The 19,058-nt window shown below is 47.2% G+C and overlaps 1 protein-coding gene across 1 annotated transcript in view; it reads left to right on the top strand.

The window, feature by feature from the left end:
* LOC127217490 (cyclic AMP-responsive element-binding protein 3-like protein 2) overlaps nucleotides 1–17,203 on the top strand; it is a 32,787-nt gene extending 15,584 nt beyond the window's left edge. Inside the window, exons 2-7 of the mRNA XM_051178488.1 lie at nucleotides 7,318–7,494; nucleotides 9,303–9,390; nucleotides 12,265–12,449; nucleotides 14,994–15,140; nucleotides 15,926–15,984; nucleotides 17,104–17,203. Coding sequence (XP_051034445.1) covers nucleotides 7,318–7,494; nucleotides 9,303–9,390; nucleotides 12,265–12,449; nucleotides 14,994–15,140; nucleotides 15,926–15,984; nucleotides 17,104–17,176 — 729 coding nt within the window. The 3' untranslated portion in view covers nucleotides 17,177–17,203. The remainder of the gene's footprint in view (nucleotides 1–7,317; nucleotides 7,495–9,302; nucleotides 9,391–12,264; nucleotides 12,450–14,993; nucleotides 15,141–15,925; nucleotides 15,985–17,103) is intronic.
* The last annotated feature ends 1,855 nt before the right edge of the window (nucleotides 17,204–19,058 follow it).

Raw genomic sequence — 19,058 nt, 5'->3', positions numbered from 1 at the left:
CACTGGGGCTGGCTTACAGTTCAGAGGTTCAGTCTCTCATCGTCATGGCAGGAAGCTTGCTGGCGCACAGGCGGACAGTGCTGGAGAGGTAGATGGGAGTTCCACACCCGCACCCAAAGGATCAGAAAGAAAGAGTGAGCCAATGGGCCTGGATTGGGGTTGTGAACCCTCAAAGCCCATCCCATGGCGACACACTTCTTCCCACAAGGCCACACCTCCAACAGTGCCATTTCCTATGAGTCTATGGGGCCATGGGGGGGGGGATTTTCATTCAAATTACCACAATCCCTTTTCTTCATCAATAGTATGTTATTATACCAAGGGTTTCCCTAGAATGTTATGGATCTTCCCTTTATTACTGAAAAGGTTCTGTAAGTATGTCAATGTCTGTGTAAGTATTCTACTGTGTAAATAGACCACAAGCCACCTCATCTTCTCCTTCTTCATGGATTGGTTGTTTCCAGCACCTCATCCTTCTAAATAAGAGTGTGTCCATACATATTCATGTACAGATCTTCATCCATACACACGTTGACTTGTTTCCTTCACGGGAAGAGTGCTGGTAGGCATCGAGCGATGTGGGTCTGACCTCGGGTGGCAATGCGGAGGAGACCCACATTTGCCAGTGTCCTCGTCTATAAAATGACGCCTTTGAGCTTAGGCTTCATTTGAACAAGATGGAGGACTAAACTGCAGTACGGGAATGGACGCAAGAGGGCGCCATTAGATGTTGTTTCTCTTCATCTAAGCTCCCGTTTGGTCTTCTCACTTGCTTGGCTCCTGCAGTCTTTAAGAAAGGATGCTTCCTTCTGCAGTCAGGTACCATTGCTGGCTCCACAGTCTCTGCTCCCAAGACAGCAGTGATTGTGTTTTCAGATAGGACCATGGGGCTACGCATGAAGAGCAAACGCTGTCCTTTCCCGTTTCCCGCACACGCTTATCTGTTAACAATGGTTTTGCCCCACTAGAAGAACCGATTTCATTCTCCTCTGGGGCTTCAAGTGTACCTTCTTCATTTGATTTTTCCTGGAGTGTGTATTGTGAATTAAATCGGGTCCCAGTCACTTTGATTGTGACATTAGGACATGTGTCCGTACCTCACAATTTGCTGATCATTGCATGGGGCCGTTTTCCCAGGAATGCCCCTCCCACTTTATTTTACTATACCCAGAGCTCGATTTCCTTTTACTCCAACCCTTCCAGCCTCTTCTGGTAGCAAACAGTGTTGGGTTCGGGTTGTGAGTGTGATCTCTACAAGCAGCAGCAGCAGCAGCAGCAGCAGCATCTCACTGATGAGTGCAGAACATGATCCGTGCCCTCTCTCTGCCTCTCCCTCCCTTCCCCATTCTGCTGTGGACAGTGTTCTAGTTCTGAGCCTCCTTGCGGGACAGTCACTAGTCTTCTTTGGGACTGTGGTTCCCTTGTTTCTATAAGCTGAGCAGGGCGCCCATCTGGCCAGCAGAACTATGTGTCAAGTGCAGTGTGGTCTCCCTCCTCTGGCAGCCCTTAAAAGGCCCTTTGTTCCCTCCTTGACCCTACTGGTCCAGGATGTCGCCTACACCCAGGGGATGGAAATCCCCCATCACACCAGACACTGGGCAGCTTATAGAACTCGCTCAGAAAGTAGAGTGCCACCTTGTGAGTGGAACCTAACCTTTTCTGTGCTCAGAGGAAGCAGCTTATGGAGTTCACGTTTGTCTTTGTGAGCCTTTTTTGCTCTGCTCCTCTGTTCCCATGCTTCCCTCCCTAGCAGTCCCCTATGACTTCTCAAGTACCGCCCGCCCGCCTTCTCTCTTAAATAAGACAACCTGAGCCAAGTTCTTGAGTTCACAGTGGGGGCTGCTTTGCAGCCCTGAGCAGTTATAGGTAACCGTGCAGGTGGGGCTTGTTTTCAAATAGCAGAGGAAGGCGCCTGCTTTGTGCATGCCCTTCCTTGGTAAAGCTGGTGTCAGTTGCGGGCTGTGGGCTTTGGGAACTGCTGGCCTTGCCTTTTTCTCTGCATGCTTCCAGACTCCTTGGCTCTCCTTCCTTACCCCACCCACTGTCACTGCAGGGTCGGGCTGAATACTTTGCGCTGAAGCAGTTTGGTGCAGCTGAAACTCCAGAGCAACATGTGCCCTGTGGCTGAGGAGACCCACTGGCTCCTGCTCCACAGCTCTCTCTCCCCCTGGCCCACCAAGACTCTGCCCTCTTCCCATCTCAGCCAAGCAAACCCAGAACTTTCCAGGGGTCTGTTCAAAGTCTCTGGAAGTCTAGCTAAATTTGAAATTTAGGTGGGGAAACAGAAGGAGGCAAAAACTAGGGAGTGAGGAATTGAAAAACCGGAGAGAGGGAGGGGAGAGGGAGGGAGGGGGAGAGGGAGGGAGGGAGGAAGAAAAGAAGAAGAAGACAAATAATTGTGAAGAAATCCTCTGTCTCCAGGACTTGCTTGCCAGCCATTAGCTTCTTTTTCTCTTCTTTTTCTCTTCTCTTCTCTCTCTCTCTCTCTCTCTCTCTCTCTCTCTCTCTCTCTCTCTAAATTTAAATTTGAAACAAGATTGTTTTACAGGTCAATCCCAGTTCCCTCTCCCTCCCCTCCTCCCCTGCCCCCTCCAACTCCCATTCAATTCCCTTTCTGCTCCCTAGAGAGGGTGAGGCCTTCCATGGGGGATCTTCAAAGTTTGGAGCAGGGCCTAGGCCCTCCCCCGTGTGTCTAGGCTGAGAGAGTATCCCTTCATGGAGAATGGGCTCTCAAAGTCCATTTGTACACTAGGGATAAATACTGATCCACTACCAGGGGCCCCATAGACTTCCCAGTCCTCCCAAATAACACCATATTCAGGGGATCTGGGTCAGTCCTTTGCTGGTTTTCCAGCTATCAGTCTGGGGTTCATGAGCTCCCTCTTGTTCAGGTCAGCAGTTTCTGAGGGTTTCTCCAACCTGGTCTTGACCCCTTTATTCATCACTCCTTCTTCCCTGTAACTGAATTCCAGGAAGTCAGCTCAGTGTTTAGCTGTGGGTGTCTGCTTCTGTTTCCATCAGCTACTGGATGAAGGCTCTAGGATGGCAAATAAGGCAGTTATCAACCTCATTATCAGGGAAGGACTTTTAAGGTAGGCTCTCCACTATTGCTTAGATTGTTAGTTGGGGTCATCCTTGTGGATCTCTGGACATTTCCCTAGTGCCAGATTTCTCTTCAAACCTATAATGGCTCCCTCTATTATGGTATCTCTTTTCTTGTTCTCCTCTATTCCTTTCCTGACTCAACCTTCCTGCTCCCTCATGTCCCTCTCTCCCCTCCTCTCCTCCCCTTCTCTTTCTCCTATCCCCCCCCCCATGCTCCCAATTTGCTCAGGAGATCTTATCACTTTCCCCTTCTCCAGGGGACCATGTATGTTTCTCTTAGGGTCCTCCCTGTTTCTTAGCTTTTCTGGCAGTATGGATTGTAGGCTGGTGATTCTTTGCTCTGTGTCTAAAATTCATATATGAGTGAGTACATACCATGTTTGTGTTTTTGTGGCTGGGTTACCTCACTCGGGATGGTTTCTTCTAGTTCCATCCATTTGCCTGAGAATTTCAAGATTCCATTGTTTTTTTCCTCTGAGTAGTACTCCATTGTATAAATGTGACATATTTCCTCCATCCATTCTTCAGTTGAGGGGCATTTAGATTGCTTCCAGGTTCTGGCTATTACAAATAATGCTGCTATGAACGTAGTTGAACAGATGTCATTGTATGAATGTGCATCTTTTGGGTATATACCTAAGAGTGGAACTGCTGAATTTTGTAGTAGACCGATTCCCATTTTCCTGAGGAACTGCCATACTGATTTCCAAAGTGGCTGTACAAGTTTGTACTTCCATCAGTAATGGATGAGTGTTGCCCTTTCTCCACATCCTCTCCAGCATAAGCTGTCATTGGTGACTCTAATTTTAACCATTCTGGCAGGAGTAAGATGGTATCTCAGAGTTGTTTTGATTTGCATTTCCCTAATGGCTAAGGATGTTGATCACTTCCTTAAGTGTCTTTCAGCCATTTTAGATTCTTCAATTGAGAATTCTCTGTTTAGTTCTGTACTCTACTTTTTAATTGGATTATTTGGTGTTTTGGTGACTAGCTTCTTGAGTTATTTGTATATTTTGGATATCAGTCCTCTGTCAGATGTGGGGTTGGTGAAGATCTTTTCCCATTCTGTGGGCTGCTATTTTGTCTTGTTGACTGTGTCCTTTGCCTTACAGAAAATTTTTAGTTTCAGGAGGTCCCATTTATTAATTGTGGAGCTCAGTGTCTGTGCTACTGGTGTTATATTCAGGAAGCTGTCTCCTGTACCAATTCATTCAAGAGTACTTCCCACTTTCTCTTCTAAGAGACTCAGTGTGGCTGGGTTTATGTTGAGGTCTTTGATCCATTTGAACTTAAGTTTTGTGCATGACTATAGATATAGATCTATCTGCAGTCTTCTACACAGCAGCATTCAGTTATGCCAGCACCATTTGTTGAAGATGCTTTCTTTTTTTCCATTGTATCATTTTAGCTTCTTTGTCAAAAATCAGGTGTTTGTAGGTGTGTGGATTAACATCAGGGTTTTTAATTTGATTCCATTGGCCTACCTGTCTATTTTTGTGTCAATACCAAGTTGTTTTCAATATTATAGCTCTATAATAGAGCTTGAAGTCAGGAATGGTGATGCCTCCGGAAGTTTCTTTATTATACAGGGTTGTTTTAGCTATCCTGGGTCTTTGTTTTTTCATATAAAGTTCAGTATTGTTCTTTCAATGTCTGTGAAGAATTGTGCTGGGATTTTGATGGGGATTGCATTGAATCTGTAAATGCTTTTGCCAAGATTGCCATTTTTACTGTGTTGATCCTACCTATCCAAGAGCATGGGAGATCTTTCCATTTTCTGATACCAAAGACTCAAAGTTCTTATTATATAGGTCTTTCACTTGTTTGGTTAGCATTACCCCAAGACATTTTATGATTTTATGTTATATAGTAAAGCTACTGTTGTTTGTTTGTTTGTTTGGTAATCTTGTATCCTGCCACTTTGCTGAAGGTGTTTATCAGCTGTAGAAGTTCCCTGGTAGAGTTTTTCAGGTCACTTATATAAACTATCATGTCATCGCAAATAGTGAAAGTTTGATTTCTTCCTTTCCAATCTGTATCCCCTTGATCTCCTTTTGTCTTATTGCTCTAGCTAGAACTTCAAGTACAATATTGAAGAGACACAGAGAGAGTGGACAGCCTTGTCTTGAGTTTCTCTCCATTCAGTTTGATGTTGGCTCTTAGTTTACTGTCATCTCTTAGTGTTGGTAGAACATCTATCCAGGACCTTCTGTCCTTCAGAGTTTCCATGGAGAAGTCAGGTGTAATTCTGATAGGTTTTCCTTTATACGTTACTTGGTCTTTTTTCCTTTGCTGCTCTTAATATTCTTTCTATATTCTGTATGTTTGGTGTTTTGATTATTATGTGGTAAGGGGATTTTTTTTTCCCCCCTTTTTTTTTTTTTTTTTTTTTTTTTTTTGTGGTCCACTCTATTTGGTGTTCTGTAAGCTTCTTGTACTTTCATTGGCGTATCTTTCTTTTGGTTGGGAAATTTTTCTTGTATGATTTTGTTGAATATATTTCCTGCACCTTTGAGCTGGGTTTCTTCACCTTCTTCTATACCTATTATTATTATGTTTGGTCTTTTCACAGTGTCCCACATTTCCCGGATATTTTGTTTTAAGGATTTGTTAGACTTAAGATTTTCTTTGGTCGATGAATCTATTTCTCCTAGTGTATCTTCAATGCCTGAGATTCTGTCTTCCATCTCTTGTAATCTGTTGGTTATGTTTGCATCTGTAGTTCCTGATCATTTACTGAGCTTTTCTATTTCATTTCCAGCATTTTTTTTTTTTTTTTTTTTTTTTTTTTTTTTGGTCTCTATTTCAGCATTTCAGCTTTCAAGCCTTGCACTGTTTGAATTGTTTCTTGCAAGTTTTGGTTTGTATTTTCCTCCATTTCTTGATTTTTTTTTTTCTTCCATTTCTTTAAGGGATTTTTCTCACTACCTCTTTGAGGGTCTCTATCATCATTGTAAAGTTGTTCTCTTCTGCTTCATCTGTGTTGGGAAGTTCAGGTCTTGCTGGTGTGGAGTCCCTAGACTCTGGTGGTGTCATATTGATCTTTCTGTGTTCTTACACTGTTGTCTACCCATCTCTTCTTCCTGTGTGTACTGGTGGGGTCTCTTCCTGTCCTGGTGGGTACGGGACCAAGATTCTCTTCCGGTGGGTGCAAACAGCTCCAGTGCTTCAATGGCTGTCCTCTTCCAGTGAGTGGTGGCGGGACTAGGATGCTGGCAGACTCTGAATGGGCTGGTCAGCCCGGACAGGCTCCCCCTGTACATGTGCAGTGCCCAGACTTCAGGAGGGTGTGAGTAGGATCCCAGAAGGTGGGAAATAGACCCATAGATTACTCCTCCCATGGGTGCATGTGGGACTAGGATGCTGGCCGACTCTGGATGGGCTGGTCCGCTGGGCAGGGTTCCCCTGTGCACAGTCCCTAGTCCCTCGGGGCTCCGATCAGGGCACAGGAAGGCGAGCTCCTCCAGTGGGTGGAGGTGGGACTCTCTTTTTTCCTTCTTATTTTTTGACTATACTTATTTATTATTATGTAGATAGCATATCCACTTGGTTTGAAAACCAAAAAGTAACATGTTACATGGTTAAAACCTCCCCCTCCTGTCTTATTCTCTATGTACCAAGCCCCCTTCTTGCTCTGCCCAGGAAACCCAGTGCACTAGCTACTTTCCTATTGGCTGTGATAACACACCATAACCAAGATAACCTATGGAAGAAAGGGTTTACTTGGCTTATGTTTCGGGAGGGTTAGAGTCCTTCATGGCAAGGAGCCGTGGCAGCAGGGAACAGAGATGGTAACAAGGACAGATGAGAGCTGAGGCAGGAAGACAGGGAATGCCCTGTGAATGGCTCAACACACACCCCGGGCACACTTCTTTACGCAAGGCCACACCTCCTCAACCTCTAGCAGCCCCACCAACAGGAAATCAGGTATTCAAACATCTGAGCCCATGGGGACATTCTTATTCAAACCACTTGTCAGATTCTACCTTTCAGCGTAACCGTCCCAACATTTCTTCAGGCTTATCATGTCCGGGCATATACAGATAGAGATTTTTTTCTTGCTGTCCATTTCCACCTCCGTGTATTTCTCTTTCCACATACGCCTCTCAGTTGTCCCTTGTTGGATCTGTGAGAGAGGAGTAGCCAATCACCACGCGTCTCGCATGGCTGGTGCCCCGGTGTGCTCACGAGTGGCTTGTCCTTTTCCCACAGAGGAAGTGGAGAATGAGGAAGTGGTATCTGTCTACAGACTTCCCTTCGGCCACTGTCAAGACAGAGCCCATCACAGAGGAGCAGCCCCCAGGACTCGTTCCGTCCGTCACTCTGACCATTACAGCCATTTCTACTCCTTTTGAAAAAGAAGAGTCCCCTCTGGATATGAATGCTGGGGTATATATGGTTTTCTTCATTATAAATATGTGTGTGTGTGTGTGTGTGTGTGTGTGTGTGTGTGTGTGTGTGTGTGAAAAGGTAGAGGTCTTTGGTCTCCAATAAAGCATTTATGCTAGGAGATGCATGTATTTGAGGGGGAAATAGCCAGGTATGTATGCTTGCATTCATGTGTGTTTATATGCACAAGTGTATCAAGAATATGTTAATTGTTATCAACATCGATTATGGCAACTTTCAAAGGTGTTGCCCAGAACAATCAGTAGCGAAGATGATTCATTTTTTACTTAACTGCCATCTGCATGGCATAGACATTCATTCTGGCGGGAGAGGAGGAGGTTATGGTAGAGTCCACACCATTCGGTGCCGTGGTGGCTGTCCATACTGGCTCTGTGTAGACTTTTCTTTCTCTAGAAGCCTGCCGAGTTGCCCTTCCCAATCCAGGGTCTCCCACCTGCTGATTCACACATGTCATGTGCCTAGTAGAGATCATAGGAAGGGCCGGAGTCCCCTCCTCACCGAAGCCCCTCACTGTGGAACGTAGAATTTAACTGTGCTCACGTCTCCCTGGGGGTTTCAGTGTCTGACGACAGGCCTGAATCACATGTATATTTTCCAGTTCTAAGTTCAGAGCCTCATTGTAGCAGCTCCAGACATCTCCATGTAGTTACACATTCCATCAGCAAGATGTGCTATTTGTCTGGTCCTGAAAAGGGAACGTATTGGGAGGGCCACAGACACGTCACAGCCTCCTTGGTAAGGAGATCTGGGTTGCAGTAGATCCCAAGATCCCTTTCTCAGTGCCTCTCTAGATCCCTGGCAGGCTCCTGAGATCTGTGTTAGTCTGCTTTTTCCAGAAGATTTTTGTTCAGTTGATTTATGTATGTGTGTGTGCGTGCCCGTGTGCATGTGCATGTGTGTGTACGTGTGTGAACTGTGCATATGTGTGTGCGTGAGTGCATGTGTGTGTGCGCGCATGTGCACGTGTGCACATGTGTGAGTGTGTGCGTGTGCGAGTGTATGTGCGCGTGTGCATGTGTGTGTGTATGTGTGTGTACGTGTGTGAGTGTGTGTGTGTACTGTGCATATGTATGTGCGTGAGTGCATGTGTGTGTGCACGCATGTGCATGTGTGCACATGTGTGCGTGTGTGAGTGTATGTGTGCGTGTGCATGTGTGCGTGTGCATGTGTGTGTGTGTATGGTGTATATATGTACCACATGTGTACATGAAATCAATGAGGTCAGAAGAGGGCATTGGGTCCCCCTGGAGCTGGAGTTACAGTGGCTGTGAGCTGCCGTGTGGGTGCTGGGGACTGAAGCCAGGTCTGTAACAGCGGCAGGAGCTCTGAACATTGAACCACCTGTTCAGGCCTTGGTTGGTTTTGAGGTCTGTCCGTAACTAACTAACATCCAGGGTCCTGTGCTCTTGCTTCTCTTTCTCCTCTCCCTGATAGGTATTTTATAGTTAGATATTGTCATCGGTCATCAAAGCGTATGGAGGGATAGGACACAATGGAAGCCTGTGGCTCTTCCAAGTTTTACCAAAATATTTCACCATAAATGTCTTTATCATAACACCACTGCCACCACAAGCAATAATGATGATGATGGTGACCGCAACAATAGTAATAATAGCAATGTAACGAGCCTTGGACTTTAACTAGCGGTCTCAGGTCTGGCTGTGAGAAGGTAAGATGTAGCCCAAGCCTTACTGTGCTGGCCCCATACTGAGGCACAGTTGGCAGGCGGCCTGTTCGTGAAGGCTGTCTCTGAGTTATAAACTCACGTTTGGAAATTCCTTTTCCAGGTGGATTCCTCGTGCCAGACAATAATTCCTAAGATTAAGTTGGAGCCCCATGAAGTGGATCAGTTCTTAAACTTCTCTCCTAAAGAAGGTATGCTCCCCACCCCCCCTCCCCACCCCTCCCTCCCCACCCCTCCCTCCCCACCCCCCCTCCCCACCCCTCCCTCCCCACCCCTTCCTCCCCACCCCTCCGTCCCCACCCCAGGCGCTCATTCCAAAGTGAAGGGAGCACAGAACAGTGGTACAGTACAGGATTACAAAGGTAGCTGGCTGTCCGGAACAACTCTGTTCTTAAGAATCTTGATTTTGAAGGTGGAAACCTTTCTCTAAAGAAGTGACCTCTCTTTCTGCCCTTCCCTTTCAGCTAAGCGTCAGTGTGGTTTGATGCTTAGCTTACCAGGCGCGGGGCTTTAGACCCATTGTCCACTGCTGTGACATCCCTGCAGCTGGTGAGAGCCACTGTCCTTCCACACTCCCAGTGTGAGCCTGCTAGCACCCCTACGGGCACACAGCAGTGCACGGTGGCACTGGCTCAACCGAACCTTGAGTTTTAACCCTCTGCGAAGAAGTCATAGTGTGCCTGCACAACCAGGGTGTGGTGACAGTTGTGACAGGCCCCTTTCCTGCTCGGTGATGTTCACGGTCCTGATGGTGTACCTCTTCGGGCTTCTTGTCTTTAGAACCCAGTCGTGCCTTGGCATTGTTTGCTTTTTGTTAATTCTCTACATCTTATTTTTTTTTTTCTTCTTCCTGACTTCCCGTTGTGTTCTCATATGAGGCCAAGTTGGGATCCTGGGTGAAGACCCTCTGCCTCGGGTTGGGGGGTTGGCACAGGATGCTCTCAGTACTTAATTTATACAGAACATGGAGCCCGCGCTTGTTAAAATTCTGTCTGTGATGCACCTTCCTTTTATTTACACGTTCAACATTGTTTAGACGTTCATTTCATTGCATGGCCCACAAAGGAGCCAGCATATACAACTGCAAGGAGCTCACATTGCATATGAACATTGTATATCATGTACCTGATTTCCTTTAGGACTCCACCCAGGGCTGGATTTGAGACCACCGAATCAGGGTTGGCCGTGACAGCCTTTACTATGTGTAAAGAAGTAAAAAGTTAAATTATCCACCTGCGTCTGTATTGAGCCTTTGTTTCTTGGCATTGAGCGGAATGCATTCATGTCTTTGAGCCCTGGAATCTGCTCTCGAGTATTTCCTTCATCTTTATGGCTGCTTCCCACCACCAAATGTATCTTGTCCTTTTTTACTGTGCCATGATGTGGTTCAGAACCTGTCACAACCCAAACAACAGATCCTCATAATAGTGTCAGGATCTGGGGTCACCGGAGGAGGAGTGGCTGTCCTTCCCTGTCATTCTGGATAAAGACAGATAAAGAGATTGGAATATCCTGGCGTAATCAAGGTTTCTAGGCGGTAGCTTGTCCCCAGCTCCTTGGGCAGCCTCAGAGCAGCATATTTCAAATCAGGTCTAGAAATCTGATCCTGGGGCACCTGTGTCCAGATGGGCAGGATTTCCTGCCAGCCTGCGTCACTGTTTTGTGGGCTCCCCCCACTACTCAGAAAGGAGAAAAGCGTAGCTTAGCCTCGGCCAGGTCGGCCAGCGGGCAGAAGAACTCTTGGTGCCCTGGGGAGTTCAGCTGCAGTCTCTGTAGATTAATCTCATCCACAGCATCATATATTCCTGGCATAGGGGAAACCTTGGCAACCTTGGCTGATACTTATGGCGTGCATGCCTGCTTTCTAGCCAGGCACGTGATGTGTGGAAGGGGCGTACTCAGCCTGCCCCTGAGCTACTTAGGTTTGTAAAGCATGCAAATGCCCTGTGGATACAGAGATGCTGCATGAGGCTGACCTACCCCCCCCCAGGGGCTGGGGGCAAGGGGCTCTCAAATGTAATCTCTCTCAGCAATAGCCCATAGCAGAACAGAAAAATCCTGTTCAGAAAAAAGAGGGAGGGAGCCCCCAGTGAACCCCAGGTGATGCAGGGGGGTGGGGCTGGGGGGTGTGGTGGCTAGAGTGGGTTAGCCTGACCTCTGTGGGGAGCTCTCAGCCCTGGTAATGCGCCTTGAAGAAAGGCCTTAGGGGAGAAGGCACCGTGCACCCCCCATTTTTTTTTTCCTGTGACTACTTACCGGTCCAATGGTGGATGTAGGGTTTCTGAATGAAGAATGCCTGGCCTCCTGCCCGCAGGCCCCACTGGGCACATTCCTTCAGAAACAAAGCAGCTTTTCTCCAGGGATTCCAGGAGTGCTCTCAGGTCGGCAGGTTCCAAAAAGACTGTTTTAAAAGCTGCATACTACTAACAGGATTTGCGAGTCAACTTGTGTAAACTGTCTGAAGAGTACAGCGGGCGGGCGGGGCTTGCAGCTCAACTGATAGAGGGCTTGCAAAGCTTGCAAGAAGCCTTCCATTCTACCCCCAGTACCACATATGGTGGCACACACTTTCAATCCCAGCATTCCAGAGGTGGGGGAGGCAAGAGGATCAGAAGTTCAAGGTCACCTTCAGCTGTCCAGAATGCATGGCCAGACTGGTGTACATGATTGCCTGTCTCAAAAATAAGCTTATAAAGGACCACAGTCTTGTCAGTACCATGTCAGGGGGCACCCACCCTCCCAGGCCACCCCTGGGATCACCCTTTTGTTAGTGTCTCATGCATATGTCTGCCCAGGGTAGTTTTGTGCTAGGACTAGTGAGTGTACCTCTGTGCTCACTTTCTCTCCCTTCCCATACAAAAGAGGACAACTGGACACACTGTTCTGTGCCCGGCTCCCCTCTTCTCAATACATCTCATCTTAAAGAACTTTCCAGGTCAGCGAAGAGGGTCACCACTCTGTGCACCTACCCAAGCTCCCTAGTGTGGAGACGCGTGTGTTTAACTGAGTCTCATGTTACTCCTCCGTGGTGGGTAAAATGCATGCTTTCTCTTCATCCGCAGCAGCCTCGGTGGATCAACTGCACTTACCGCCAACACCACCCAGTAGCCACAGCAGTGACTCCGAGGGCAGCCTGAGCCCTAACCCACGCCTGCATCCCTTCAGCCTGTCTCAGGCCCACAGCCCTGGCAGAGTCATTCCCCGCGGTGCCTCTGCCTTGTCCACATCTCCCCTCCCTCACTGCCCCCATGTAAGTATCTGAGCCGCCCTTCTGGCAAGCCAGGAATCCTCTCAGTAGGATTTTTCATTCTTGGAGTGAAAATTTGTTTAATGGTTGCAAGTCTTTGCCCACGTTATGTTGCCGTAGCAAATTAACCAAGAAGGCTGAGTAAGTTGAGGAGATTATTTTGTTGTTTGCTTGTTTGTTTTGGTACGTGATCCTGGAGGTGGTGAATTTCAAAAGCATGGCACTTATATCTCCTTAGCTTCTGGAGAGGATGCTTCAGGCATAACAGGGAAACAGAAAGAAGAAGGGCCAGAGAGACATGTATGTACCCAGGAGACAGGGACCCGTGAGCAGGGCACCCTCATGGTAACTAATCCAGTCCTGTGAGTCCCAGCTCAAAGGCATTGATGGGCGTTCTTCACATGCACACTTCTCAGTGGTACCACACTGGGTCCCAGCCTCCAGACGGGGACAGACTGGTTCAAGGTACATCACCAAAGTGGAGTAGTAAGAACCCCAAAGAGCATGTTTGCAAAGACTTGCCTACAAATCTCAGTAATTCTGTTTTTCATATGCACAGGTCCAGTTCATACTGATTTATTTCCCAGGGCTGGAAGACTAAGGCATGCCATTTCTGTGCTTTTCCCCTCAAAGTTCTACCATAAACACTTGCCACTAATGTAGACTGTGCTTACTTAGTGTGCACTAGGGAATGCCTTTCATCTTTCAGATAAGCCGTCTTGGGTGAAATTTGAAAAGAAAGTCTCTCTGAGATTAAGTTCTTTGATGTCAAAAGCTTGAAAACATAGTTTAATCTTCCTGTGTGTTGGAGGGTTAGGGGCAACCTGGGACAAAAATAGCAGGTCGTCATTCATCCCACACACATAAAAGGAGGGGTAGAGAATTCACTCTCATTTTATTGTTCTGAAGAGGAGTCTGATTTCTATGAGGCCTTAAAAATTACAATCAGAATTTTAGAATTATACTATCGTGAAGAACAAATTTTAAAGGTATTTTATTCTTTGAAAATTTCACACATGCCTGCAAATACAAATAAAATGTTTTAAGAAGGCATGGGAACCATCTATCAGTATAATTTTAAAAGTTTGAGATTCATTTGTCCCCATAAGTTTTAGATCCTAACATAGCACCATTACTGAGAACAAAGGAATTCACGCCCCCTTCTTTGCCTTTTCTACTTGAACCTGGCTTTGGATTGTTGGAATAATTTCCATCCTCTATGTCTGCATCTCCTTCCAAGAATTACCCATTTTGAACACTTTGGGGGAAGTCACCCCCCCTCCCCGTATTCTTGCTGGCAGCCAGGTAGTATTTCCTGCTAGATGCCCTGTGGGGCCCGGCCCTCAACAACTCACCCTTTGCTGTCTTGGTACTTTTCTGAGTAGAGCACGGTCTTTTGCTTATAATACCAGCTCCCCTCCCCCCCCACTCCTGAGAAGGCATCACTTTTTTTCAGAGAGCAGCCTTCGCGTCTCATCCCTTACTCTCAGCCTGGAAACTGACAAGGGTCCTCTCTCTTTGTCCAGCCAACACCACAGCTTTAGCACTGAGCCGCCCTGAGATTTCAGGCTTAAGTCTTGATCCTAAGCCACTTCAGAGACTGGTTTTGTTTTCAGCCCCCCCCCCCGTGGCAGGGAGCATGAAGGTTAGGCACCAGTGAGTCAGCAATAGAGATGCATCATTGTGTCCTGGGCTAAATGGACGAGCTGTGGTTCTCATCTTCATGCTGATGGGTAGTGTAGGACTCCAGAAGCCTGAACTTGCGTGGAAGGTGCCTGATGGTGTATCTCTGGGAGTTTGGGCTCTTCCTTAGCTGTAAGGAGGGGGAAGAGCAACTGTGGTGTGTGTGGAAAGAGCTAGTTATAAAATTAGCCCTTCAGTAGGAGAACAATACAAGTCTTGAATGAAGCTGAGCTCCAAGGGAATTTTCCATCACCCCTAAGTGGCTAGGGGTGTGGGGTGTGAATTCTATACTGTTACTTTTGCATGTGCTAGATATGGGTTACTTCCTGGGAAACAGTGGGTGGAAGCTTCTTTAGGCTTTCCTTTGATTTAAAACACCCACTTGGGAGACTGGGGGGGGGGGTGATTCAGAGGGTCTGGAGGGTCTTGCTCTGCAAGCATGAGGACTTGAGTTTGAATCACAAGCACCCTCATAAAAAAGTCAGGCATGGATGCCTGTGTCTGTAACACCAGCCTTGGGGGGTTGGGACAGGTGGATGCCAGGAGATCACTGGCTAGTCAACCTGGGTGAGAACATCAAACTTCAGGTTTGTTTCACTACAGTTTAGAAGAGTTCCTATGCCCTGTTCTGGCCTCCATATGCACACAAGATGCTTTACACGCTTACACCACACATACATATATACACATGCCACACACATGATAAATGAATAAATCACCCACACAGGCACACCTTTTCTCTCTTGTCTCTTACTTGAAAGCGCCCACTGTTCGTGAGCCACTGTGATGGGTTTCCCACACTCTATGTTGAGGTCATTTTTCAGCCACTGCTCTTTGACCCCTCTGTGCTCCCTGTCTGCACAGAAGCTGCAGGGATCTGGCCCACTTGTCCTGACAGAGGAAGAGAAGAGGACATTGATTGCTGAGGGCTATCCTATTCCTACAAAACTGCCCCTGACCAAATCTGAGGAGAAGGCCCTGAAGAAAATCCGGAGAAAAATCAAGAATAAGGTGGGTTGCTCCCCTCAAGGCGTCTCTATGACAGACAAGGAAGAACTGAGCTCTCACAGCCCCCAGTCCCCAAAGTCCACAGTGGGACTGCCTATAGCCAGTCAGGAACATAGACACCATCTGCCCATCCTTTCCAGCAAGTCCCACCCACCATGGGTGTGAACTTTCATAGCAGTGTGCATACTCCTTCTTGTATGATAGCCTGTTCAGAAGCAGGAGAAGATACAAGCATCTCCCCTTTGCATATCTTTTTAGAAATCCCAGCCTTTTGGGATGCATGTATTTTTCTTCTAATTGCCCTATATGTAGTTTATAAAACACTATGACTTTATGCTGGGTAATTTAAAGGTTTATTTTTCTTGATAGTGGTCTGCGATGAAAACAAACTTGAGTAGCCACCTGGTCTCTGTCTGGGCTCATCTGTTGCTGCCAGGGCTGAAGGGGGCTGGTGAAGCCCTGGCCTGTGACAGGAGAGGAAGCAGAGGGAACCAGGGTGATGCCTCTGTACCCTCACGCAGAGCCAGCAGACAGTTTATATATGTCCAGGCCCAGTTGGCTGATTTTATATGTAATTGAGCCAGCTGAGGTCCAGAGAGCTGACATCATTTTTCTTAGCTATTTTAACAGAAATGGGGTTGGTGGAAAATAGACTCCTCAGTTTAAACAAAGGGGAGGCAGACACCCAAGTGAGGCCAGCTCGGCTGACCTTTGCTTCCTGCAGTCCATCCACTCCTGTTTTACTTACGGAACTGGAAATTCACCCCCTCGCCTCCCTCATTTCACAGATTTCTGCCCAAGAGAGCAGGAGAAAGAAGAAAGAATATATGGACAGCCTGGAGAAAAAGTAAGCCAGCTCACTGACTGGTTGTGGTTTTTTTTCAGGCAATGGTCAACAAGCCGGGCGGGTGAGGGGCTCAGTTTGGCTTCCACGATCCCCCTCTCCCCGCCCCGTGCATCAATCAGCAGTGTTGGCCTGCCCCCTTGTGGTCATGTGGGAGGAATCGCTGCTCTTGGACCTTGATCTTGAGTGCTTGCTTCTAGGCTCCTTGAGCAAGCCTTAGATACTGACATTCGAAACTCCTCAGAGATGCCCAGCTTCAGCCTACTGGAAAACTGTTGTTTACCCAGGTCCTATAGGCCTCAAATGACACAAACCAGACTCTGGTGTTTCCTGTATTCAGTAATACACACTGTGGGCAGACTTTTTTTTTCTTTTTTTTATACAAAAATACATGAAGGCACCTTTGTTCTCTTGAAAGCCCTGGAATGCTGTAAGAGCTCCCAGAGAAGTGTGAATTGGGTGCCATCTCTGCTGACTCTAGAAAGTAGTTTTTCATCTGACAAGTTGGCGTGACTTTGAGATAGGAAGGAAGGAGGTCCTAGAAGACCCATAACTGAGTCTTTCTTCCTCATTTGTGCACGTGGGAGAAGATACTGGCTGGCTTCTAACTGGTTCTAGAAGTTTCTCTGGGAGTAGTGTGTCTATGACTTGACCTAGATGATGCTGGTGTAGCATCAAGCACTCCTGTTCGGTTTTAATGTGCCCTAAAGGCGTCTGTAACTAAGATTATCTCTATGGACCTCTCCTCTGCCTCTCTGGGTGTGTGGGCTACAGTACATCACTGTCCTGGCTTCTGGTCCCGGCTGACTTTCACACAAGCTCCAAGCTTTGTATCAGATCTGGCTCAGATCTGGTGCAGCTCACCCATGGTTCTCCACGCTGTAATGTAATGGTGGGATGAGAGCAACAGGAAGAGGTGGAGAGCCAGGCTGAGAGCCTAATGGGGGCTGCGTGTGTCCAGCCTGTGCTCCTTCCTGAGGAGAGCCCTGGCCTGCCGTGCTGTGCGCCTGGACTCTCTTCTCCACTGACCACCCCTACTAAAGATGCCACTCACCTCAGCTGCTCCTAGCTGAGCCGTTGCCCCGTGGAGAGTGACTGTGTGTCTTTGCCCTCTCTCCTCAGAGTAGAGTCTTGTTCAACTGAGAACTTAGAACTTCGGAAGAAGGTGGAGGTGCTGGAGAACACCAATAGGTGAGTGTGGCCACAAGAAGGCAGGGGCTCACAGTACAGGACTGGAGCAGGAGGGAAGGGCTTGCCTGGATACCCAAGTAGCTGGGCACCGCCTACCAGCTCTGCTTCATGGGCTCCGCTTACATACACACAGGTGTATGCACAAATACACTTGTACGCACACCACATGCATGTTCTTTACTTTTGAATGGTTGGTAGGGAGGATGGTCATAACAAGGACCGTAATACGAAGTTAAAGGGAGTGGGACTCAGTCATAGAATGCTTGCCTAACATGCATAGAGCCCCTAGGTTCAGTCCTGGGTGCCACAAAGCACGAATGAATAAAGGAATACCGAAGGGAAACTTGCAGCAGAATGAACCCCTCAGTCTGACTCTTCTGAAAGTGATACTGAGTTTTAGAGGTGGACAAGGAGGCGTGGGGATTTAGCGTCAGTTAATTATAGCAATAATCACGTGTGTTAGTTTAAGAAGGGACTCTTGGCTTTGTGAGCCTGTTTTTAATTTAAAAACTAATGACTTACATTTCAGTCCCATTTTGAAAGATTAGTTGGGCCTTTCTTTCCAGTGGAGGTGCCTTCCAGGCCTTTCTGGTCCCCCTGGATCCTATACCTCAGCCATTTCTTTAGGGTTCTGTCTCCTGCCTGTCATTAGCTGCTATGGATGTTCCCTCGTGTTTCTGAGTGTGAGCTGGAGAAGGGCCGGCAGTTTGGGCCTGTTGGGGCTGGGCTGTTAGGCCTCCCGTTGGCCACAAGGGTGCAGCAAAACCTCAGCAGGGTTGCGTGGGGACCAAGAAGGAGCATGTTGAGAGAAAGGGCCCACGAGCCACCTGGCCTGGGGAAGGGGTCTGCTCCACTCTCCATCTGGCTACAGTTTGCTTTGTTTGTTTAGTCCTTGGTAACCACGGACGTTTAAAACTCTCCCTATGCTTTTCACCTTCCACGTGCCAGGGTTACAGGTGTGCACCCCACATCCAGGCTTGAATATTTTTGCTTGCTCGTTTGTTCATTGGCTTAAATCACGTATCCACACCCCCCAAAGGTTCACATTGGTGTAGGCGTCCATTGTGTGTCTTCTTATCTTTAACATGTAGATTCTCTTCCGTGTTCTTATTTGCTTTGTATAGAGCCCAGGCAGCCAGCCATGACCTCTGCAAGTCTGGCGTGCCCGTGGCTGCCTTTAGACATCCTGTGCTTACCGTGGGCTGCTTTGCTTTGTGTTCGGGTTTAGGTATGGATTCCTCATAGGGTCCACTCAGCCTCCTCAAGAGGTTTATAAACTCTCTCTCTCTCTTTTTTTTTTTTTTTTTTTTTTTTGGTTATCAGCAATGTGCAATTTCTAATAATTTCAGGACAGGTAAATATATAGGGATTTTGGAAACAACTTTGTAGACACCATCAGTTTCTTCTTCAGTTGTTAGCAGGATATTTTTTTATTTAATAATGTTGTGGGAGATTGAAATCCATATCTTTGCCTATCGCTCTCCACCTTGTTTTTTTTTTTTTTTTTTTTTTTTTTTTTAAGACAGGATCTCTTACTGAACCTGGAGCTTGCTGTTTCTATAGACTGGATTTCCAGGAGCCCTCAGAATTTGCCCCATAATCTCCCAAACCCCAGTGATGGGATAACTAGAGCATACTACCACACTTGTCTTGTAAAGGAGTACTGCTATCCAAATTCTTCATGCTTGCATAGCAAGCACTTTGCCCATTGGGCTAGAGTGCTCCCCGGGGCTCACTGGCCAGTCAGCCTAGCCTAATTGGTATGCAGCAAGGCAACACCTCCGGAAGATGGCATCTCTGCCCTGCCACAAACATGCACACACACAACACACACACACACACACACACACACACACACACACACATAAATTCAGTATATGCTTATA

This window comes from Phodopus roborovskii, unplaced genomic scaffold, assembly GCF_943737965.1.
Source record: "Phodopus roborovskii unplaced genomic scaffold, PHOROB, whole genome shotgun sequence".
NCBI lineage: Eukaryota > Metazoa > Chordata > Mammalia > Rodentia > Cricetidae > Phodopus > Phodopus roborovskii.
This window is presented reverse-complemented; position numbering and strand designations above follow the sequence as displayed.